The sequence below is a fragment of the Pogoniulus pusillus genome, chromosome 11, assembly GCF_015220805.1.
Source record: "Pogoniulus pusillus isolate bPogPus1 chromosome 11, bPogPus1.pri, whole genome shotgun sequence".
Lineage (NCBI taxonomy): Eukaryota > Metazoa > Chordata > Aves > Piciformes > Lybiidae > Pogoniulus > Pogoniulus pusillus.
In genome coordinates this window covers 3612217-3634893 of record NC_087274.1, presented here as the reverse complement: position 1 = coordinate 3634893, position 22677 = coordinate 3612217, and the positions used below count along the sequence as shown (strand labels likewise).

Below are 22677 nucleotides of genomic sequence, written 5' to 3'. Positions count from 1 at the left end.
TCTGCAAGAATATTGCCTCTTTGTGCAGCTTTTGGGCTGGAAAGTGGAAGCCAAGTGAAACAAAAAAGCATTTTCGCCAATCTTTCTTCCACTGGGGGATCGGCGTGTTCCGGGCTTACGAGGGAAAGCTGCGGTGGTGCTGTGGCCAGGAGCGTCCTCCCGAGAAGGGAGCGAGTAGAACAGATGCAATATTCCACGGTTGAAGATATCTACATTATTTAATAACACTAAAGAGCTCATTAACAGGCGTCTGAGGTCCCTGAAGGAATCAATCCCTCAGGAGGCAATGCGTTATCTGTGCTGGGCCTGGGATCCTCACACGAAGTTCTTTGAATCAGGTTTTTGCCCAAGGTTTGAGTACAAAACTTGTTCCTTTTCAGGTGCTAGCAGAGTCCTTTGGTGTCTAAATGGGAGAATTCTTGCTCCCTAAAATAACTGTAAAGGCTTGGGGTGAGTTTAGCTGTTAGTTAATGTTTTCTCATCAGTCATAGAACCATAGAATCAGCCAGCGTGGAAGAGACCTCCAAGCTCAGCCAGGCCAACCTAGCACCCAGCCCTAGCCAAGCAACCAGACCATGGCACTAAGTGCCTTATCCAGGCCTTGCTGCAATACCTCCAGGGATGGCAACTCCACCACCTCCCTGGGCAGCCCATTCCAATGCCAATCACTCTCTCTGACAACAACTTCCTAACAACATCCAGCCTAGACCTCCCCTGGCACAGCTTGAGACTGTGTCCCCTTCTTCTGTTGCTGCTTGCCTGGCAGAAGAGACCAATCCCACCTGGCTACAGCCTCCCTTCAGGTAGTTATAGACAGTAATAAGCTCTGCCTTGAGCCTCCTCTTCTCCAGGCTAAACAAGCCCAGATCTGATCAATAAGAAACCAAGTCAATCAGAGGGGGCTCTTTATCGAAACCTTTTCCTTCTTTCAGCTGCTTCTGCCACATAAGGTCTTGAATAAGACATTTCCTTGTGGAGAACTTCAACCATTTGGCTTTTGCGGTTTCACATGAAGATAAGGAAGAGCAGCAGGCAGGCAGCATGTGCCCAAAGTGGACGAGGGATGGGTCCTGCTGCTTCAACCAGCCAAATGCTGCATGTGTATGAGACCACTTTACCCAGCCACAGTAATTTCAGTTCTATTCAGCAGCTTCTTCCCTTACAGCACCTATGTTCTACACACAGTGACTCTGAATGTCAGAAGTGGAAAGAGCTAAAAGGCATCAAGTCCTTCTGCACGCTCCCAGCCTGCTGCGTGGGAAGAGAAAGGATGGCAGAGCAAGGGGAGGGGTTTATAGGAGCCAAATTGGTTGAAGAAAAAACCCCAAACCCCACAGCAGTTAAAGCAAAGTATTCCCCATGATGGCTTTGTTTGGCTTTTTAGAGATTTCTGGCAGGAAGCAGAGGAGAGACAAGAGAAGGCAGAAAGGATGGGGATTGGGAGCATTATCATCCCTCAAGTTCAAAGCCTTGGAAAGCCCATCCTCCCTGAGGAATACTGTGGGAAGCTTCCTCCCGCAGCGGAGCATGAAAGGTAAACATCAGACCCTGTGATGAGAAGTGTCCTTGGAGCCTTGAGGCTCCCAGGGGCCTGAGCCTGCAACAATGAGCAACCCACGCACAGCTGTCAGGGGGTGGAATCTGCCCGCCTCTGAGGTGGGCACGGCCCAGGGGGCTGACTCTGGCCACCCCCCCTGGGTGGGATCCTTAAGGTGTTTACTGTAAGTTAACCTATCTCTGCCTTACACTTAACCTGGAGCCAATCTGTACCCTCCACTTGTACCAATCTTGAACTAAGTCAGTTGTCTACACCCCCTTTGGGGGCTATAAAGGTCGCTGTATCGCCCTAATAAATTGCACTGCTGCGCAGAAGCCACAGAGTCGACTCTCAGTGCCCCGATCTCTCGCCGCACCGGTCTCCGACCTCCAACAGAATACTAACAAGTAGCCCAGGTTTGTAACCAACACACCATGCTTTCCTCTGCAAATCACGTGCAGTGACTGAGCAGCTCTTTGAGTGCACTGCTGAACGCTCACTGAACCTCCTCTTCTCCTCAGAACTGCTGCCAAGCACCACGGCTTTGCTCCCCCACTCCTCCCTCTCTCATTCTTGTAGAGTTGTTGGGATTTTGAAAAGGAAAAATAAATTAATGTGCACTAACAAAAGGGGAAAAAAAAAAACCACTCAGCCATACTGGGGCTTAGCAGCAACAGGACTTCATCAGGGGAAGCTGCATCGAAACTACATTAATTCCTCATACATCAGTGCGGATTCTGCCTCCTCTTTGAGGCAGAGAAAGCTTTTAGGAAGGATTTAACAACCCCACCTCCTTTAAAAATGCTATCTCCTTGAGATCTTTCTGCACCTACCCTCGGATGCTCAGCACTTCACCAGATCCCATTAAAATTTGCCCTCAAATCCAGCCTGCCAGCGCCCAGCAGACAGACCCTTCTAGGTGCTGTACGCTGCAGGCAGACAAGCAACAAGAGAGCCACAAAGGGAATTAGGGGAGACAGTGAAAAGAAACACTCACCAAATAATGGTGTGTGCCCTATTACCATAATCAGATCGTAGGCATTGTGGCTTAGATGTTTCCTCATCTTGCCCTCCCAAAGATGAAAACCTCTTATTCTCTTCTCTGTGCATCTGTTCCTGCCTCCCACCATGGCCTGAACCTAAACCAAGCAGGACTGCCTGACCCCGTGTAGCTGCTGTTAGTGAACAACTATTACCAACTGATGCAAGTGGTTTAGAATTAGGATTTTCTTGTACCTGAATTCTTCTGGGTTTAATTCTTTCTATACTATTATACCACAACCACATTCAAGGTAACAGCCAATGGCTAATTTACTAAACCATCACTAAGACCCTTTGAATTTCTGCCTTTGACTGACATTTAGAAACATTCTCTCACTTTTGCAGAGAGAAGAATTTTGAGAATGAGATAAAAATATTAATACAAAGCTAAAAGAAAGATGAATCCAAGAACTCTGTCAGTCTGTTGCTGGTCACTCACATAAACAGACCCAAACTGCCAAACATATCTGGCAGAGAGGCTCCTTCCCATCCCATGCAGGGCACCAACAACCAAGCTGCTGATGGTCACAGGCAGAGCGAGCTGCAGCCAAAGAGACTGAGGGAGCTGGGGGTGTGCAGCCTGCAGAAGAGGAGGCTCAGGGCAGAGCTCATTGCCCTCTGCAACTGCCTGAAGGGAGGCTGTAGCCAGGTGGGGTTGGGTTCTTCTGCCAGGCAAGCAGCATCAGAACAAGGGGACAAAGTCTCTGGTTGTGCCAGGGCAGGTCTAGGCTGGATGTTAGGAGGAAGCTGTTGGCAGAGAGAGTGATTGGCATTGGAATGGGCTGCCCAGGGAGGTGGTGGAGTCACCGTCCCTGGAGGTGTTGAAGCCAAGCCTGGCTGGGGCACTTAGTGCCATGGTCTGGTTGGCTGGATAGGGCTGGGTGCTAGGTTGGACTGGATGATCTTGGAGCTCTCTTCCAACCTAGTTGATTCTATAATTCAAATGTGAATGGGCTTTAGAACAACCTGCTAAAAGAAGAGATGACTTAACATGGACCCCAAGTGACATCATGCTGCTTTTAGTGCTGGTTCAGCTCATACACCAGAAGAACAAAGACCTCCACAAGCAGGCTGCTGATCGCAGAAGATATTTTCAGAAGCCAAATACTTGTAACATGATCAACATCAGCAAATACCTTTTCAAAGTTCCTAACATAGACAAGACCTCCTCCTGCCCCCTTTTTGCTTTTGCACCACACACTAAGTTTAGGCTTCTCAATTTTAGAACAATTTCAGCTTGTTCTCAAGAACAACTATGCCTTTGAAACTCTCTTTATAGTCCCCAAAGGAGAGAAAGGAAATTAGTTAGGTCACTACCTCTTTGAAAAATCTAGCTGCTGCAATAAATAGTTGACACCAAAGTATGAAAATTCATGTAAATTTATGTCCACAGTCCCTGAAAGATTGTAACTAACACCTCTGTAAAATATGGGTTTGCATGGGAGGATGATTTTTTTTTGGCACTGTTTTGGCTTGCCTCATACTTCTGAGGGCTGCCGGAGCCACCAGGAAGTTACATGGCAAAGACTCGCACTGAACTCGCTCACACAGCGCACGTGGAGCGAGTCTGTTCTTCAGCACCTCTATCTTCTAAGCATTTAAGAGCGTTTGTAAATCAGGTGTCTTCATTATCCTTGCTCAAAGCCAGCCCTAACCTCTGCCCAGCTCAGGATACAACACATCATCTATCCCCAAATTACAACTCGGGTAAAATCGAGCGCTTGCCGTCTCCTAAGCCTATAAATAGCCGTGCGTGTTTCAGGAGGATATGGGGATTACCCATCCCTGCAAATACTCTGCTGCTAAAAGTAATCTGATAGAACAGGCTGCAAGATCAAGTATTAATCATGCTGGGCTCTGGCTTAGCATAACTTTGGGCAGAAAAGAGGAATCTTCACTGCAAGGCAAGGGAACGTAGGAGAAGTACTTTGCAGCAGCTAAATTAAATGGATTCCACAAGAGCACTTTATTTGGGGGGGGGGGGTGTGGTGAGGTTTTGCTCTAATTTGGAACACAAAATATTCCCAGGATACAAGGGCTGCAATGGGCCCAGGGCAAATGGGACAGTGAAAAGTACATCACTGTAGAACCAGAGATTAGGATGTTAGGAGGAAGTTCTTCCCAGAGAGAGTGACTGGCATTGGAATGGGCTGCTCAGGGAGGTGGTGGAGTCGCCGTCCCTGGAGGCGTTGAAGGAAAGCCTGGATGAGGCACTTGGTGCCATGGTTTACTTGATTGGATAGGGTTGGGTGCTAGGTTGGCCTGGATGATCTTGGAGGTCTCTTCCAACCTGGTTGATTCTATGATTCTACCACTGCAGTAGGAAAAAGGTAATGTATATGCATACATTATATCTAGGCTAATGTATATGCATAGCAAATGGGTTTTACTTCCTATTCCATTGCAGGCTGCAATAGTTCAAGTGGCATGACACAACTGGCATTGTGTTCCCTATTATCTTTCACCTTATAATCAACCACTAACACCTACATGTCCACTGCACACTTTGAATTGCAAGCAATCCCCTAAAAGAGACAAGTCGGTCCATTAGCCAAACTGCAGTCTGAGTTATCCTCCCCCTGACAACAACACATCTGAGTGGTCTCACTGGGTCTGTGAAATGATGTTAATGAGCTCTAAGTTGTGAATTCAAGGCCTTCCAGAAAGTTAGAATCATAGAATCAGTCAGGGTTGGAAAGGACCACAAGGATCAGCCAGTTCCAATCTCCCCTGCCATGCCCAGGGACACCCTACCCTAGAGCAGGCTGCCCACAGCCTCAGCCAGCCTGGCCTTAAACACCTCCAGCCATGGGGCCTCAACCACCTCCCTGGGCAACCCATTCCAGCCTCTCACCACTCCCATGCTCAACAACTTCCTCCTCATGCCCAGTCTGACTCTTCCCACCTCCAGCTTTGCTCCATTCCCCCCACTCCTGGCACTCCCTCATAGCCTAAAAAGTCCCTCCCCAGATTTTTTGTAGCCCACTTCAGATCCTGGAAGGCCGCAAGAAGGTCACCTGGGAGCCTCCTCTGCTCCAGCCTGCACAGCCCCAACTCTTTCAGTCTGTGCTTACAGCAGAGCTGCTGCAGCCCTCTCAGCATCCTCCTGGCCCTGCTCTGGACATGCTCCAGCATCTCCACATCCCTCTCATAATAGGGGCTCCAGAACTGGATGCAGTGCTCCAGCTGAGATCTCTACTACCGGGTTGATGGTTTGACCTGATGATTTTGGAGTTTTCTTATAATCTCAATGATTCTATGATTCTATTTATAAAGTATCATAGAATCACAGAATGTTAGGGGTTGGGAGGGACCTCAAAAGATCATCCAGTGCAAACCGTCTGCCAGAGTACGATGCCCTAGGGCAGGTCACAAAGAAACGGTGGCTTTGGAAAGTCTCCAGAGGAGGCTCTCTGGGCAGCCTGTTCCAGTGCTCTGCCACCAGGCAGCACAAACTTCACCTCAGTCCTCCTATCTTCCCAGTCCACCTGCCATGAGTCAATTTGGTTTTCAACCATCAGCATGCTGGAAGTGAAGTTGCACCCCTGTGATTAAATCACACCTAGCGCCACGCTGAGGGTCAGGAGGTTCCACTCCCCTCCCTAGCCCTCCTGCCAACACATTCTACAAACACAACTGTTTCTTTCAAACTAATAAACCTCCAGTCACTGCAAATACCAGTTTGTGGCAGGCTCAGGTACAGAATTTACTGTACATAGGCTTTGTTTTGGGATTCAGAGTTTATCCAAGGATCTCCTTTGAACACTGAGAAGAGACTTCCCAGGCGCTTGCAGCCTGACTCGCTATTTACTGCAGGCACCACTTCATGTTCCTGGAACTGGCTCCCCTCTCCCTCCTCCCCACAAAGTTGATTCTGTTGACTATACAGGGAGCTCAGGCTTTTAACTCTGAATCACACACGAGTTAGATGCCTGCAGGAGCCAGTGTAAATACCCATCCATCTGGTTAACAACTCTGTAAACAGCAATGGTACATCCAGATGATTTCCACCCACTCTTTACTTGGAGGTTAAATTTGGATCCTGTTCCCATTGGTGAGTTTTAGCTAATATCAGAAAATGAAATGTTGATGTTGTTGATTGAAGCAACTATTCCTCAGATACTCTGTGCAAATGGCATTCATCTCTGTGTTAGGATGGTTCAAAGGAAGCATTTATGCATCCTACATTAATTTATTAAATGAAATTTATGCAGCTTGTTGCTGAAGACATGAAAAATTTAGAGCCTCTGCTCCTGTGCCCAGTTGGCCTCCATGCAAGAACAGTCTGTATTTCAATTATCTTAGACTATAGACAAAGAGGAGAGGAACAAAGCCTTTCACAAAGACTGCATCCCTCAGTAACTAAGCCAGCATACTAAAACTGGATTGTGAATCCCTGAGTAGAGATGGGCTGTTTAAAGTACAGCTAAGAAACGCCTGCAACATTGGTCTGAGCAGCACTGTGGTTCAAGCACCTCTTTGCAAAGGTTTTCATGTTTTCTCCATTCAACTGGGTAGCAGAGTAGTCAAAAAGAAGCTAGAAGAAGCTGCAAAGAAGGGATGAGGCCACTTAGTGCCATGGTTTAGTTGCCTGGGTAGGGCTGGGTGCTAGATTGGACTGGATGAGCTTGGAGGTCTCTTCCAATCTGACTGATTCTATGATCTGAACTAAACAGTGTTGCCTAAATGTGCTTGAGCAGATCTTTGAGGGGTAAAAAAAAACAAACTTAGGTCAAAACCATTTTACCTTCAGCTGAAAACACACCCAGGTCACAAATATCCACCCTGCAGCATTTTGAGGAGTTCTCACTGCAACTTTAAACAAAAGCAAAGCAACAGCATCACAGCCTTGATAACCCAAACTCAGGTGAAATCTCTTGGCACCAAGTTAAACAGTTAAAAACAATCAGAGAAGATGCCCAACTATTAAATGTTAACCTAAGTAACACTTCAGAGTGTTTTGAAGCAGGAGAGATTGTGCTTGGAACATTGAAATGAATGAGATGTTTGTTTCTAAATATATAGAGTTATGTATAAAAGTAAGAGCTGGGATTACAAAATCCATGTTTTACCTGAGATACCCTCACTTCTTTCTTTAAATTAACCTCCCTAGAATGGTAGAAAGATGTACAGGAAGATCTAAAGAATATTCTTCCTCTCCTAATCATGATACCATTCCTTTGCTCCAGCAAACTGCTAAAATAAGAACAGTCTCTCCACACTACCTTGGCCACTTGTCCTTGCTGCTGGCAGGTAAGATTACAGCCAGGCTGATTCTGCACATCTTTACCTCTCTTCCTTTAATATAAAAGGCATTATTTAAGCTCAACCACATCTTTGTCTTGCTTCAGACTTAAAAGTGTAAGACTACTTCTCTCATCTTTACCATCATTTCAAAGTGCTTTTGTTAAAATAGCCAGTAAAATGTTTCTGAAGGTGTCCTCTTTCTTTCTTATTGGGCTAAACAGGACACAACAACAACTTTGATTGTTCCTTCACAAGTTTTACAGAAGTCAGGACCCAACAATAAATGTCACAAGAAAGGATTTCCTGAGATACAAGGAGATTCTTCAGCTCTCACGTAACAGCTTCCCACTTTGCTAAGGAAGCAGGAATAATTATCATTTTAAAAGGGAATAAACACCACTAAAGAAAAGATGAATGAAAACAAAAGGCTTCTTTATACACTGAGGTTGATATCTTATCTCAGAAAGTATGTCCATAGCTCAACAAGGGACACCATCCTGCTATGATGTGTTGAAGCAAAGCCTGGATGAGGCACTTAGTGCCATGGTCTGGTTGATTGGCCAGGGCTGGGTGCTAGGTTGGGCTGGCTGAGCTTGGAGCTCTCTTCCAGCCTGGTTGATTCTATGATTCTACAATAATTATTCATTGATTTTTTTCAGTGTCTTCTCCTTGCTAGGAAAAGGAAATTTCATAAACTTTGGCTTTCTTGCAAACCTTGCATCTCAGTTCATGTTTGCTCAGTCATAGCACTCCAGTAACTATTTCTAGGAAGAAGTGGGTGTGACAGTGACCACAGTGATCTATCATTGCATTTCCTTAGAATCATAGAATCATACAATCACCCAGATTGGAAGAGACCTCCAAGATCATCCAGTCCAACCTAGCACCCAGCCCTATCCAATCAACCAGACCACTGATGCCATTTAAACCTGAAGATCTTCAAAAATTCACTGCATGTTTTCTTTTCATGGCCATTTATGAACATCTGCTGCTTGTGCAGAGTTGACTCTGCTGTGAAGCATTCCTGCTCCTCCACAAGCACTCTGCTATGGGACAGCAGCTCACCCCAAGAGATGCGCCCCCAGGGGGGTTCCTCACTGATGTAGATATGCAAATTCATTAACTTTTTTATCTAATTCACCTGTCCAAAATCCACTACTGAAAACTTAGGCAGATTATAGAATCACAGAATCACAGAATCAAGCAGGTTGGAAGAGACCTCCAAGTTCAGCCAGGCCAACCTAGCACCCAGCCCTGACCAAGCAACCAGACCATAAAATCAAGAAGTTTGGAAGAGACCTCCAAGATCATTCAGTCCAACCTAGCACCCAGCCCTGTCCAGTCAACCAGACCATGGCACTAAGTGTCTTACTCAGGCTTTGCTTCAACACCTCCTGGGATGGCAACTCCACCACCTCCCTGGGCAGCCCATTCCAATGCCAATCACTCTCTCTGACAACAACTTCCTAACAGCATCCAGCCTAGACCTGCCCTGGCACAACTTGAGACTGTGTCCCCTTCTTCTGTTGCTGCTTGCCTGGCAGCAGAGCCCAACCCCACCTGGCTACAGCCTCCCTTCAGGTAGCTGCAGACAGCAATGAGCTCTGCCTTGAGCCTCCTCTTCTGCAGGCTCTTCTTTCAAACATTTGGGCAGAAACAAGTCGCAGGTACTATGAGCTACAGTGAGGATGCAATTAGAAAGCAGCAAGGGAGAAAAAAAAAAAAAAGAAAAAGGAAAAAAAAATAAAAGGGAGTGGGTGCAAAAAAACCCAAACAACCTTTTTTTTCTCCTGTGCTGACAGTGCCATAAAGTCCAGCCACAGATACTGCAACCATTTCAAAGGCAGGAAAGGCTGAGGCCTTCGCTGTGGTGTCCACTGGCTTTGAAGTGCCGAGAGCAGCTGCTCCCAGCAGATAGGAACTGTGGTGCTGCTGGAAGGTTCTTTTTTTTTCTTCTTCTTCTTCAAAATACACTTTCAAATCTAACAGCTGCAAGTAGAACAAAGTTGAGCTAAAGTATGTTTAAAGAAAAAAAGCAAGCAGCCACCAAGCACCAGTTTCTCAGTGGATACTTCAAAAGAAAGTGGCACTGAATCAGATGAAGCTGCAACCAGGAGAGACACAGGACAGTGGAAACCAAATCCTGCAAGATCCAAAAGGTTGCCTTTGCTTTGTTTGTGGATTCCCATCCATTCAAGAAGTTAATAAAATAACTGCTATGGGTTTGGAAGGCTTTTGTTGCTAATTCTTCTTCAAGGAAACCAAATAAATGCGTATATGTGATGGTTTGGGTGCTCCCTGCCCCCACACTCTTGTGAAAATCACCCAGACTAGTTTCAGTTGATCTGGAAACTGAATGAAGCTTTATATTTACAGCTTAGCACAATATGCAAGCAGGTATTCACAATATAGACAGAAATAGACAAGTTCAAATGTAACACAGAAACACAGCAGCCCTCCCAGAAACCAGAGTCTCCAGCAGGAGCTCCCAACCACCCTTCCACCTTCTCCCACCCCTCTACCTTAGCCCAGACTTTGCCTTACAGTGAAGGTAAGTTTGGAGGGTCAGCCAGGGGGGTTAGGAATCAGATGGATTAGTCACACAGACAGCAGGTTAGGTTAGAGAGAAGTGCAGCCCCCAAGACAGAGAGCAAACAACTCCCTTATCTTATGTTCTCGTTCTTATACATGTCAGCAAGCCTACGAGTGAAGCAGCCATCGCCACTGTTTCCTTCTCACAGCCTATCATCTAATTCTTTTCACCAAAATACCCCAGCTAGGTCCAAACTAGCACAATGGAGTAATATATATCTCTCTGGAGATATTCAAAACCCTCCTGGATGTGTTCCTGTGTGATCTGGTAGAGGTGATCCTGCTCTGGCAGCTTTCGAGGTCCCTTCCAGCCCCTGTGATTCTGTGATTTATTGCTATAAAAGCCCAAGAAATCTCCATATCTATCAGCAGATCTGCAGGCAGAGCAATCCTTCAGCCCCACAACCAACAGGCCATGGTGACACCAGTAATTGCTTTGAAATCAGTGTGAGAGGAGAGTGCTGTGAAGCACAGGCAAGCGTTCCTACAAAGCAGAGGCAAATCCACAGCTCTCCCACACTTCCAAGTGTTCCTTAGATTGAAGAATAGGGTTAAATATCATTTGGTGATAAACAACTTGATTAAATTTATAGGCAACTGGATTGTCCAGTACACTGTCAGCACAGCCTCTGCCAACCTCTACCAGATGTTATCTGAAGGTCAATTTTCCTTCCCTTTGTGTATAAATTCCACTTGACAATTAGATTCAGATGCTTGAGGCAGAACATCTCAGAGCAATGACTACATTTCTCAGGTAGCTAAAGTATCCCTTTCTTTTTCTTTCCTTTAGTGCCATGGTCTAGTTGATTGGACAGGGCAGGGTGCTAGGTTGGACTGGATGATCTTGGAGGTCTCTTCCAACCTGGCTGATTCTATGATTCTATGATTCTCTTTTCTTCTTTTCTGCTTTTTGTTTTTGGTTGGGTGCCTATTTCCTGACTGGAAGCCTGCTAGAGCCCTGCTGAAATCACCCCCCACCAATTCTCATTTACTGCTTGATTTAAGCGGTTTCAATCAGTCCATTCCTCCCCAAAGGAAAATGCAGTAAACCAAGGCAAGGTAAAGCCTGCTTTTAAAATGGTTTAGAAGTTCTGAGGCATAAATAGAGAGCAATGCAGAGAGATGGAAGTTGGAACTACTGGAAGGAAATTTGAAGAGTGGAAGAACTGAGCTCATGCTGCTCTGTGGCTGGGCTGAAGGAGCTTTGTTCTGCAGGAATGACAAGACAAAAAGAACGCCGTTTCCAAAGATAACTCACAGCAATCTGCAGGAAGGGACACACATTTTTCATGTTTGCAAGCTTGCAAAGAACATTCCAAACCAAGTACGAAGTGAAATAAGTTTTCTAGAAGGGCATAAACAGGATTCCTCAGAAAATTCTTCTAAGGCTCTCATTGTTTAGCTCTTTAGTGCTGAAACCCTGCACTTGGGTTTCAGGGATGTTTCATAAGCCTGGCTGTTCTTTCTCACAGCACAAAGCTGCTAGCCTCAGTATAAAAGTGAAGCAGTAAACATCTGATTTCAGGGCAAAATGCTTTCACTGGTTATTTACCACAACATCAACATTGTTACAGAATCCCAGTTTTAAAAAGGATTCACTAAAAAAAAGGTGTTAACTATCACCAAAAAGGTTTTCACTGTCACTAAAAAAGTTTTCACTATCACAGTTAATTGCCTGGTTTGGGGTTTTTGGTTGGGTTTTTGGTTTTTTTCCCAACCCGGTCTCCAGGTTTGAATATAACAGGCAGGATGATACAAGAAAGCAAACATAACCCCAAGCCATGCCACTGCTGGGCATCATCATCTGCCTTCAGCATGCAAAACCACCCAGGTATTGGGCAGAAGGCTGCATCTATGGCTTGGTAACTCTGACCATGTCTACTGGAAGGTGAAAAAAACCATCTGCCTGTGTAGGCAGGAACAAGAAGGTCACACATCTGATTAGTATTTCTCTATAGAGATCATTTTCCTAAACCTGGGATCAGGCTCTTCAAGTAAATGCTTACTTTGGACTTTAAAGCTGCACCACAAATGATGAGAACTGCAAAGAAAAAAGTGACCCAACCATATCACTAAAGTGATGGGAACAGAAGAGTCCATTAAAAAATTCCACCTTAAGGCAGATACCCAACTAATCCCAACACTTCCCATGCCCTCCCTCCTGCGTGTCCTTTAATTGACACATCAAACCTCCTCACCTTTAATACAGGCATGAAACAAAACCCCCAGTGTCTCTTCAAGGCATACTACTCCTGAATCCTTAAACACAAGAAGGCTGAAGAATATCACCCAGTTAAACAAAACGCCTGCACAGACACATCTCTCTGTTACACAGGACAGCTTCTCACCCTTTGTCAGCTGGCCACCCAATTAGCAATGCTGACACTCCGGAGTGAGGATAAGGAGGATACTTTGATCTGAACCAGCAAGCTCTCTGCCATTCAGAAAGCCACGCACAAAACACACCATTGTTCCTCACAAGCACAGGCAAAGGTGTCTCTCAACACCTACCAAAGGGATCTTGCTCCTTAATGACTTGCCTCTTCTCCTAGGCAACCAGCAATAGAACAAGGGGACACAGTCTCAAGTTGTGCCAGGGGAAGTATAGGCTGGATGTTAGGAGGAAGTTGTTGTCAGAGAGAGTGATTGGCATTGGAATGGGCTGCCCAGGGAGGTGGTGGAGGCACCGTCCCTGGAGGTGTTCAAGAAAGGACTGGATGAGGCACTTAGTGCCATGGTCTAGTTGACTGGATAGGGCTGGGTGCTAGGTTGGACTGGATGATCTTGGAGGTCTCTTCCAACCTGCTTGATTCTATGATTCTGTGAAAAGGCCCCTTCCAGATGGACCACAAGTCAACTACAGCATTTCATCCTCCTACCAGCACAGAAAACAAAAGGAGATGAAAACACGTTTCCCTGGTGGAAATGTAAACTTTTACCCACAGAAAAAACATTGATAAGAGAGAATTTTAAGCTTCTAGACTAAGCATATCACTGCTGTAAAGCAGTGAAAAAAGACCTTCAGCAGGTGTGACCAACCAAACCCCACTTCAGTTTCATGGCCAAGTACCACCTCACACAAGCGTCTGACGGCTCCAAGTCCACATCAGGCAACAACAATTTGTCTGCTCCTATTTCACTTTTTCCCCTTTACACTTCACAACACTACTGAACACAAGTTTCTCTTCCCCACCCAAATGTTTCCTGGATATTTCCCAACCCTGAAACTACAGTGAAGCAAATCAGTACTGATGGGCCAAAACAAGCATTCGATGTGAACCCTCCTCCTGTTGGAAATGATAAACAGAGCAAAACGCAGCTTCTTGATGAGAAGGAAAACAGATAACACATGAAATCATTTCACCTGGGAATTAGCACAATAGGTGTTGCCACCTGTAAGCCTGGGAAATAATCTGAACGAGGCAGAGGTGCAGAGGATTGCAAAGAGGAAACAAAACTGTTTTCGGTGTAGACTCTTCTCTCTCCATCCCCCATCGCATCAGCTCTGCATACCTGCACTTTACTTCTATACAAAGAAAAGCCACACACAGAGAGGAGAGGACTCAGCCTGCCACAGGAGCTGACCTACACCTGCATGAGAAGATGTCTCTCCTCCCTTCCACCCTGAGGGGCAAACTGACTGACCTGTTGCTCGTATCTTTGCTTGAGCTCTTCCAACTGCCAGGAGAATTCTTTCGATTGCTTTTCCCGGAGTGATTTTGATCTGCTTAGATCTGCTTCAACCTTTTCCATCTACGTGGCAAAAGAAAGGGAATATTTAAGTTTTGGGGTTTTTTTAAGGCATAGCTAGAAAGATTCTGATGTTTCTCCAGTCGTTTGCAAACCATCAAAGAGGAGAATGTAACTTGCTGAGAAGGAGAGCAACACAATTTGTATCTAGTGAGAATGAATATTCACTAACTACAGGATTATTAGTTACTTAAGGATCTAATGCTTACCTCTACCATGCCACTCCCTGATCATAGAATCAGTCAGGTTTGGAAGGGACTACAAGGATTATCTAGTCCCAACACCCCTGCCATGGGCAGGGACATCCTACCCTAGAGCAGGCTGCACACAGCCTCAGCCAGCCTGGCCTTAAACACCTCCAGCCATGGGGCCTCAACCACCTCCCTGGGCAACCCATTCCAGCCTCTCACCACTCCCATGCTCAACAACTTCCTCCTCACCTTCAGGCTGAATCTCCCCACCTCCAGCTTTGCTCCATTTCCCCCACTCCTGTCACTTCTTGACAGCCTAAAAAGTCTCTCCCCAGCTTTTTTGGAGGCCCCCTTCAGATCTGGAAGGCCACAAGAAGGTCCCCTGGGAGCCTCTTCTTCTCCAGACTCATCAGCCCCAACTCTTTCAGGCTGTGCTCACAGCAGAGCTGCTGCAGCCCTCTCAGCATCCTTTTGGCCCTTCTCTGGACATGCTCCAGCATCTCCACATCCCTCTTGTAATGGGGGCCCCAGAACTGGATGCAGTAGTGCAGGTGGAGTCTCAGCAGAGCAGAGCAGAGGGGGAGAATCACCTCTCTCGATTACAAAGCATTAGCTCAGTTTCTCACTCAGCAGCAGTGAGCATCCCAATAAAAAACAAAAAGGACTATTTTTTTTCCAGGACATATTACAGAATCAAATGTATTTCACACAAAAATATATTGCCCCTGGAAATTCAAAGGAAATCATGTGTGAGTCAGTGCACAAATAGACATTTAAAGCAAGTTTACATTAAATCAGTAAAATAACTTAAAAGAGAATTACTTGGCTGCAAGTAAAGTTCTCTGAAGATAGTCATCGCCTCTGAATAATGAGTCCCACCGACTCCAGCACACAGCATCAAGGAAGCAATTTCTTAACTCAATTAACAAAGGCTTTTGTATCAAAAGCACAACTGCTAGCTGTACATCAGGCATGTTTCCAAGGGAGTTAATAAATATATGCATTTATATATGTATGCACAGCACTATGCTGCAGTGCATACTCACCAGTTACTGGGAGATCTAGGTCCCAACACAAGCAGTGAATAAACCCCCCCTCAAAATCAGAGAGGCAAGGGGTGTAGCTATCAGGAGGGACCAGTGCTGCTGCAGGTCCTTCTGCTGCACCAAAAGAAGAAAGGCAGAAATTCCTGAAGCCCAAGCCAAAATCCTGTTTGGCCTAAGGGAATGCTCTGTCTTCAACAGATGTCTTTGCCAAGTGGCCTGGACATCACTTCTAAGCCAGAGAAAGAGGAGAAAAGGCAGCCCTCAGAGTGGTGAAAGCATTATATTGGAAAACCCTGCAGCAAGAGAGGAAGATATAGGACCAGGAACAGTTGGCCAGCTAGAAAGTGGAAAAATGGAACTGAAAGGAACAAGTTATCCTCCCAGTAGCTTTTGAACCTCATTGCTACTACCTGCTCTTAAGCAAAAGGAGCCCAATGATTAATTTATGAACAATTTCTTCTGCCTCCAAACGTACTCAAGCTGCATGTTCATAGCCATATTTTTACTTAGCTCAATAAAAAGCAGGAATAATAATAATAATAATAATAATAATAATAACAATAATAATAATAATAATAATAATAATAATAATAGAGATCTTATTACTTTATTGGAGGATTTTTATTCTTAAGAGAATGAAAACATTCTGAAAAGTGAAATAGTAAAACCATATGTAAAGGTGCTTTAGCTTTGCTGGCTCCTGTGCTTTAGCAGTTAGGTCACACTCAGACATTTCCTACAAATGCTCTGAAGGCTCTTGATCATTATTTGCCAAACCCAGGAAACATTAGATCTGAAGTACCATGACATAGTCAGGCTTTCTCTTTTTGCTAGTTACTATCACAAACCCTGCAGCTCATCCAGTTAAAACTGTCCCACTCGCCCATCAGCGAGCATCAGGTGACTCTCACGAATCACAGGCTCCACAAAATAGGAAGCAGATGGCAAAAAACTATCACAGAGCCAAACTAATGAATCAAATATTGATTACAAGAACTGAAAATGCCAGACCCCATCCTACTTATCTCCATAATTAACTTCACCACACACCAAAAACCCCTGGTTTCAGGAGCCTGGCATCTCTAGTGTAGTTAAAAGCACAGCGTTGCTATAGCTACTACAGGTTTTGTTTTCTAAGTAGTACATTGCACCTCACCACAAAAAACAGAATTTTCCAATGTGTTACAACCTAAAGGGTGATTTATCTGAAGAGTATGTGTGTGCAGGGGAATGAGAATGAGAAAGGACAAAGCTAGAAAGACAGCTTCAGTAGTGCTGCTTTGATGTATTTCCTGGAAGCTTTGTTCCTGCAGAAGAGTGTTGCTCAGTTCTACAGTATCATTTACTCTTTAGTTTAGCCTGCAAACAGAGACAGAATAAACCCATGGTTGATTCTTGGAGCACAGCAATATTTACCTTCAAAATTTGCCAGAACAGGGGAATATGCTAAAAGAAATTTACAGTCATTCTCCAATGGCAACTGACTGCATTTCCCAAACTCTTCTGCAGGTCTTTCTTAGAATCATAAAATCATAGAATCAAGCAGGTTGGAAGAGACCTCCAAGATCATCCAGTCCAACCTAGCACCCAGCCCTATCCAGTCAACCAGAGCATGGCACCAAGTGCCTCATCCAGTCTTTTCTTGAAGACTTGTCTTGGTCTGTGTGGATTGCTTTTGTTTGCTGGGGCTTTTTTAAGTGAATGGAACCATTACTGGTCTTTCTAAAATGAGGCTATATCCCTTCTGGAGAAGAAATGAGATATTAGTATCAAGCCACTGTGAAGAAGGAGGATGCTGTCAGGTGCAACCCACTTCAGGTGAACCTGCCCTGGCAGGAGAGTTGGACAGGTTGATGCATGAAAAGCAGCGAGATCAGCAGGATGAGGGAAGGAATTCTGCTCCTCTTCTCTGCTCTTGTGAGACCCCACCTGGAGCACTGTGTCCAGTTCTGGGTGCCCTCAGCATGCAAGGGACATGGAGCTGTGGTCCAGAAGAGGACAGAATTGAATTGAATCACAGTATCACAGTATCATCAGGGTGGGAAGAGACCTCACAGATCTTGCCTTGAACAGCTCCAGGGATGGCGACTCAAATCAACCAGGTTGGAAGAGACCTCCAAGCTCAGCCAGGCCAACCTAGCACCCAGCCCTAGCCAATCAACCAGACCATGGCACTAAGTGCCCCAGCCAGGCTTGGCTTCAACACCTCCAGCCACAGTGACTCCAGCACCTCCCTGGGCAGCCCATTCCAATGCCAATCACTCTCTCTGACAACAACTTCCTAACAACATCCAGCCTAGACCTCCCCTGGCACAACTTGAGACTGTGTCCCCTTCTTCTGGTGCTGCTTGCCTGGCAGCAGAGCCCAACCCCACCTGGCTACAGCCTCCCTGCAGGTAGTTGCAGACAGCAATGAGCTCTGCCCTGAGCCTCCTCTGCTGCAGGCTGCACACCCCCAGCTCCCTCAGCCTCTCCTCACAGGGCTCTGCTCCAGGCCCTTCACCAGCTTCATTGCCCTTCTCTGGACACCTTCCAGCACCTCAACATCTCTCTTGAATTGAGGGGCCCAGAATTGGACACAGTACTCACGGTGTGGCCTGAGCAGTGCTGAGTACAGGGGCAGAAGAACCTCCCTTGTCGTGCTGGCCACACTGCTCCTGAGCCAGCCCAGGATGCCATTGGCTACCTTGGCACACTGCTGGCTTACGTTCAACTACTCTCCACCAGTACCTTCAGGTCCCTTTCTGCCTGGCTGCTCTCAGCCACTCTGTCCCCAGTAGCAGTGCTTGAGGTTGTTGTGATCAGAGGGCTGGAGAACCTCCCTTATGGGGACAGGCTTAGAGAGTTTGCGCTGTCCAGCCTGGAGAAGGCAGCAGGGAGAACTCAGAGCAGCCTTCCAGTACCTGTAGCCTTTAGCAACCTGGTCTAGTGAGACGTGTCCCTATTCATGCCAGGTTGGTTGGAACTAAATCTCCTCCAATTTCAAACCATTGCTCCTCATCCTATCACTGCAGGCCTTTGCTGATAGTCCCCCTGCAGCCTTTTTGCATCCCCCTTCAGGTACCAGAATTCAGTATTAGTTCTTTCTGGAGCCTTTTCTTCTCCAGCCTAAACAACCCTAGCTCCCTCAGCCTGTCCTTGTAGGAGGTGTCCCAGTCCCCAGTCATTTTAGTGTCCCACTCTATCATGTTCACATCCTTTCTGCACTGAGGGCTCCAAAGCTGAATGCTTCTCTCCCCTTGTTTTGCACCATCTGTCATTTGTTCCTACTTCACTCATCGTTTTGCATCTGCAAAGTCCCAGAGCCTGCACTTTTAACTGCTGTTTGCTCCAGAAGGAATACAAGACACTAAAACCTTTTTATATGAATTCTGCCTCCTAATTTCAAGGACAAGGAAAAAAAAAAACAGGAATTTTCTGTCCTCTGCACATGCCTGTCAGCAGCCACCACGGCTCTGCCCCTGTTTAGGCTCAAACTGATTACAGGACCTCATTAACGGATGACAGAGTTCATCCTGAAAGGAGTAGGAAGAGACACACATTTAAGTGGAAAAATTACAAATGCTGTTCCACAGGGGTGTATAAACTAACACTTTCTACTCTCACTCCTGACAAAATCCCTAATCAGTATCACAACCACGGATACCTTTGTAACAATGACAATTCTGGCTTTGTTAGAGAGATGAAACAACCGCCAACATCCCTTTCTGACTCGCTAGCAAAGCCACTGCATTGTGAAAGATTTTGATGTAGCACTCTCAAGTGAAGCATGTTTCTGGCATTATAAGATCAGAATATGCTATCCTACTGAGACAGAGTTTCAGAAAGGCTGGCATTGTGACCTTCTCACCTGCTGTTTCATTTCAGCGTAGACTTTTTCTGAGTTCAGCTCCACCTGCCGCTTAAACTCCTCCAGGGCAGCATCTGCCTGCTGGGCTTGCAGCCTCTGTACCTCTGTCACCCGAGTCAGCTGCTCCTCCTTCTCCCTAGAAAGTCACAGAAAATTTGCAGAGTTCAAGTATCAAATGAAAGAACAAGTGTGCCAGTCTAAAAGAGAGCCCTTTAACCCTCTCCCTTTAAAATAGTATTCAGATTTCAATTTCCTGTCCCAGCTTCTGCCCAACTTCCACAGCACTACTTTGAAGAAGGGAACAGAAGGCTAGGAGTTATTTTCACTTTCTCTTCCTGATTTTTGCACCCCCAAACACAATGCTCACAGCTTACAATGGTTCCTCCATCTCCGACATCTGCGTGGACTTGGTTTACTCCTGCCTGTAGAGTCCCCTCTTTTAAATCTCACTATAAAAAATATACTGTCCCCCCAAAACATAAATCAATTTTACTATGATCATCTTCTCCCACTCAAAACGACCCCCCCCCCCCCCCCCCCCCAAAATTATCCCAGTGCCATCTTTGCCCAGACAAGATGCAGGATTACTGACTGCTTGACACGTATCAAAATGCAAAGCAGGGCAATGTGTGACATACGGCACCTTCTTAATCTATCAGCATCCCATAATGCTCTAATATCTGCTCAGCCTTTTAAATGGTGACAGATGTTAAACCTTTATGCAAAGATATTTCATATTAACAGCCTATACTCTGTGACATATTCATGTCAATATATATATAGACAGCTGCTGGAAGCCATGAGGATGATGAGAAGGCTGAAGAACCTCCTCTGCGGGGACAGGCTGAGAGAGCTGGGGCTGTTTAGCCTGCAGAAAAGAAGGCTCCTGTGAGACCTCAGAGCAGCCTTCCAGTAACTGAAGGGAGACTACAAGAAAGCCAGGAAGGGCTTGTAGAGATAGGATGAGAAGGAATGGATTGAATCTTGAGGAGGGCAGACTTAGACTGGAGATTAGAAGGGTGGTGAGATATTGGAACAGGTTGCCCAGGGAGGCTGTGGATGGCCACTCCCTGGAGGTGCTTAAGGCAAAGCTGGATGAAGCCTTGAGCAACCTGGTCTAGTGGAAGGTGTCCATGCCCATGACAGAGGGGTTGGAACTAGATAATCTTTAAGGTCCCTTCCAACCCAAACCCTTGTATGGTTCTATACATCTATGAACCTGCTTGGGTTTCTGGAGGCACCACAGTACATCAACAGCAGCGCACATACAGCTTGTTGTTTTCACAGATGCACACACATACACACACCTAAAAAAATAGACTCATCCACCATATGGACACATCACAGACCAAAAAAAAGCTGATAACCTCTAACCCCTTCAGAACTGCTGCTGTGATTCCTCACCCAGCCCACCAGGCACAGTTGCTCGCTTCCCACTGTACGTTTCTATTACGGCAGGTCAGCGCAGCGCCTGACTTTGTGTTAAAGCAACCAAGGGAACACAATGGTGGTATCAATGGACAAAGCTGGCTCCACCAGTAGCTTGTAACAGAAGACACATTCAAATGGACCTGTGGTTGACATTTCCATTTCACAGGCAGAGGAAGTACCTCATGATAAATTTCCCGTTTTGACAGAAATGATTTCCATAGAAAACAAAGACTCTGACACATAGGAGAGGGAAAAGCCCAGCTAATTCTTCCAGCCTGTCACCTTGCCAGCACTGAACGAGCTATTACAGCACTCAGCCAGCCTTTTATAAAGGTCAGGAAGCTGCCAAGCCCAAAGTTACAGTATTCACATCCTCTTCTGTGGTTTTCATACCAGACTTTGACAATGGGACAAAGAACATAATCCTACATCTTCACAAAGCCTCTGTTTGCAGTGGAGGAGAGCAGGGTGATTCTGTTAGCCAGGAGAACAAAGCAAGGCCACAAGCCCTGAGTTAAGTCTATCCCTGTTTACTTTGTAGGGTTTGCATCAGGCACATATTTCATTAAAAAAAAATAATTAAACATTTTGATTTTGGTACCTTGCTTGCAGCTGGTGGAAGCAATCTCATACTTATGACTCAGTTCTGTTTCCTCCACAGAAAAAGGAACTCATAGAATCATAGAATCAAGCAGGTTGGAAGAGAGCTCCAAGATCAGCCAGGCCAACCTAGCATCCAGCCTTATCCAGTCAACCAGACCATGGCACTGAGTGCCCCAGCCAGGCTTGGCTTCAACACCTCCAGGAACAGCAACTCCACCACCTCCCTGGGCAGCCCATTTCAGTGCCAATCACTCTCTCTGCCAACAACTTCCTCCAAACATCCAGCCTAGACCTCCCCTGGCACAACTTGAGACTGTGTCCCCTTGTTCTATTGGTGGTTGTCTGGGAGACCAACCCCCACCTGGCTACAGCCTCCCTTCAGGTAGTTGTAGACAGCAATGAGGTCACCCCTGAGCCTCCACTTCTCCAGGCTAAATAACCCCAGCACCCTCAGCCTCTCCTCACAGGAGCACCCAGCCCTATCCAGTCAACCAGACCATGGCACTAAGTGCCTCATCCAGTCTTCTCTTGAACACCTCCAGCGATGGCAACTCCACCACCTCCCTGGGCAGCTCATTCCAATGGCAAATCACTCTCTCTGAACTCACCTTTCTTAGCCAGCAGAAGCTGGAGTAAAACAGAACAAACTCCTGTATCACATTTCTTATGGAAACTGTTTAGAGGGTTTTTTGTTTGTGTTTATAGAAAACTATATACAGATTTCTTCCAGTTCACTAGAGAGCATCCATCACTGGGTGGTGAGACACTGGCACAGGTTGCTCAGGGAGGTTGTGGATGCTCCCTCCCTGGAGGTGTTCAAGGCCAGGTTGGATGACAACAGGTTCTAGTGGGAGGTGTCTCTACCTATGGCAGAGGGTGGAATTGGATGATCTTTGAGGTCACTTCCAACCTCAACCATCCTATCACCTGTTCTAGTGGGAGGTGTCCCTGCCTATGGCAGAGGGTTGGAACTGGATGATCTTTGAGGTCCCTTCCAACCTAAACCATTCTATGATTCTCTCACCCCTACAGAGATCCACTCTTTTTCTACTGCCTCAACAATTCCATTTTGTAAGCTCCTTTGGGGGGGAAGTCAATCTGTAAATTAAACTAAGTTACCATATTTTTTCCTGTCGATTAAAATTGCACATCACAAAATTCCCCCTAGCCCAACACCATGGAAATCAACTTTGGTTTTTTTTTCCTTTTCTTCCATTCACCTAAATTCAAGTGACAAAAAGACCATTTAGGACTTCAACTTCTACTACAGAGGATCTAAAAGATGAAAATTGCCAGTGCAAAATCCTCAGGTGTTTCTTCAAATGGACACAGCAGTGATGCTCCCAGAGCTAAAGATGTTCTGAGCTGTCTGATGAGCTGGTGATGTGT

At 45.9% G+C, this 22677-nt stretch overlaps 1 protein-coding gene across 5 annotated transcripts in view; it reads right to left on the bottom strand.

Annotated features, from left to right (window-relative positions):
* CEP112 (centrosomal protein 112) overlaps window positions 1-22677 on the bottom strand; it is a 257461-nt gene that overhangs the window by 147111 nt on the left and 87673 nt on the right. For 4 of the 5 annotated variants that reach the window (XM_064150629.1, XM_064150624.1, XM_064150626.1 and 1 more), the window contains exons 18-19: window positions 19255-19390; window positions 14063-14170 (exon numbers count right to left, since the gene is read on the bottom strand). In XM_064150629.1, the coding sequence (XP_064006699.1) occupies window positions 14063-14170; window positions 19255-19390 (244 nt within the window). The remainder of the gene's footprint in view (window positions 1-14062; window positions 14171-19254; window positions 19391-22677) is intronic. The other variant, XM_064150628.1, reaches the window with a different exon arrangement.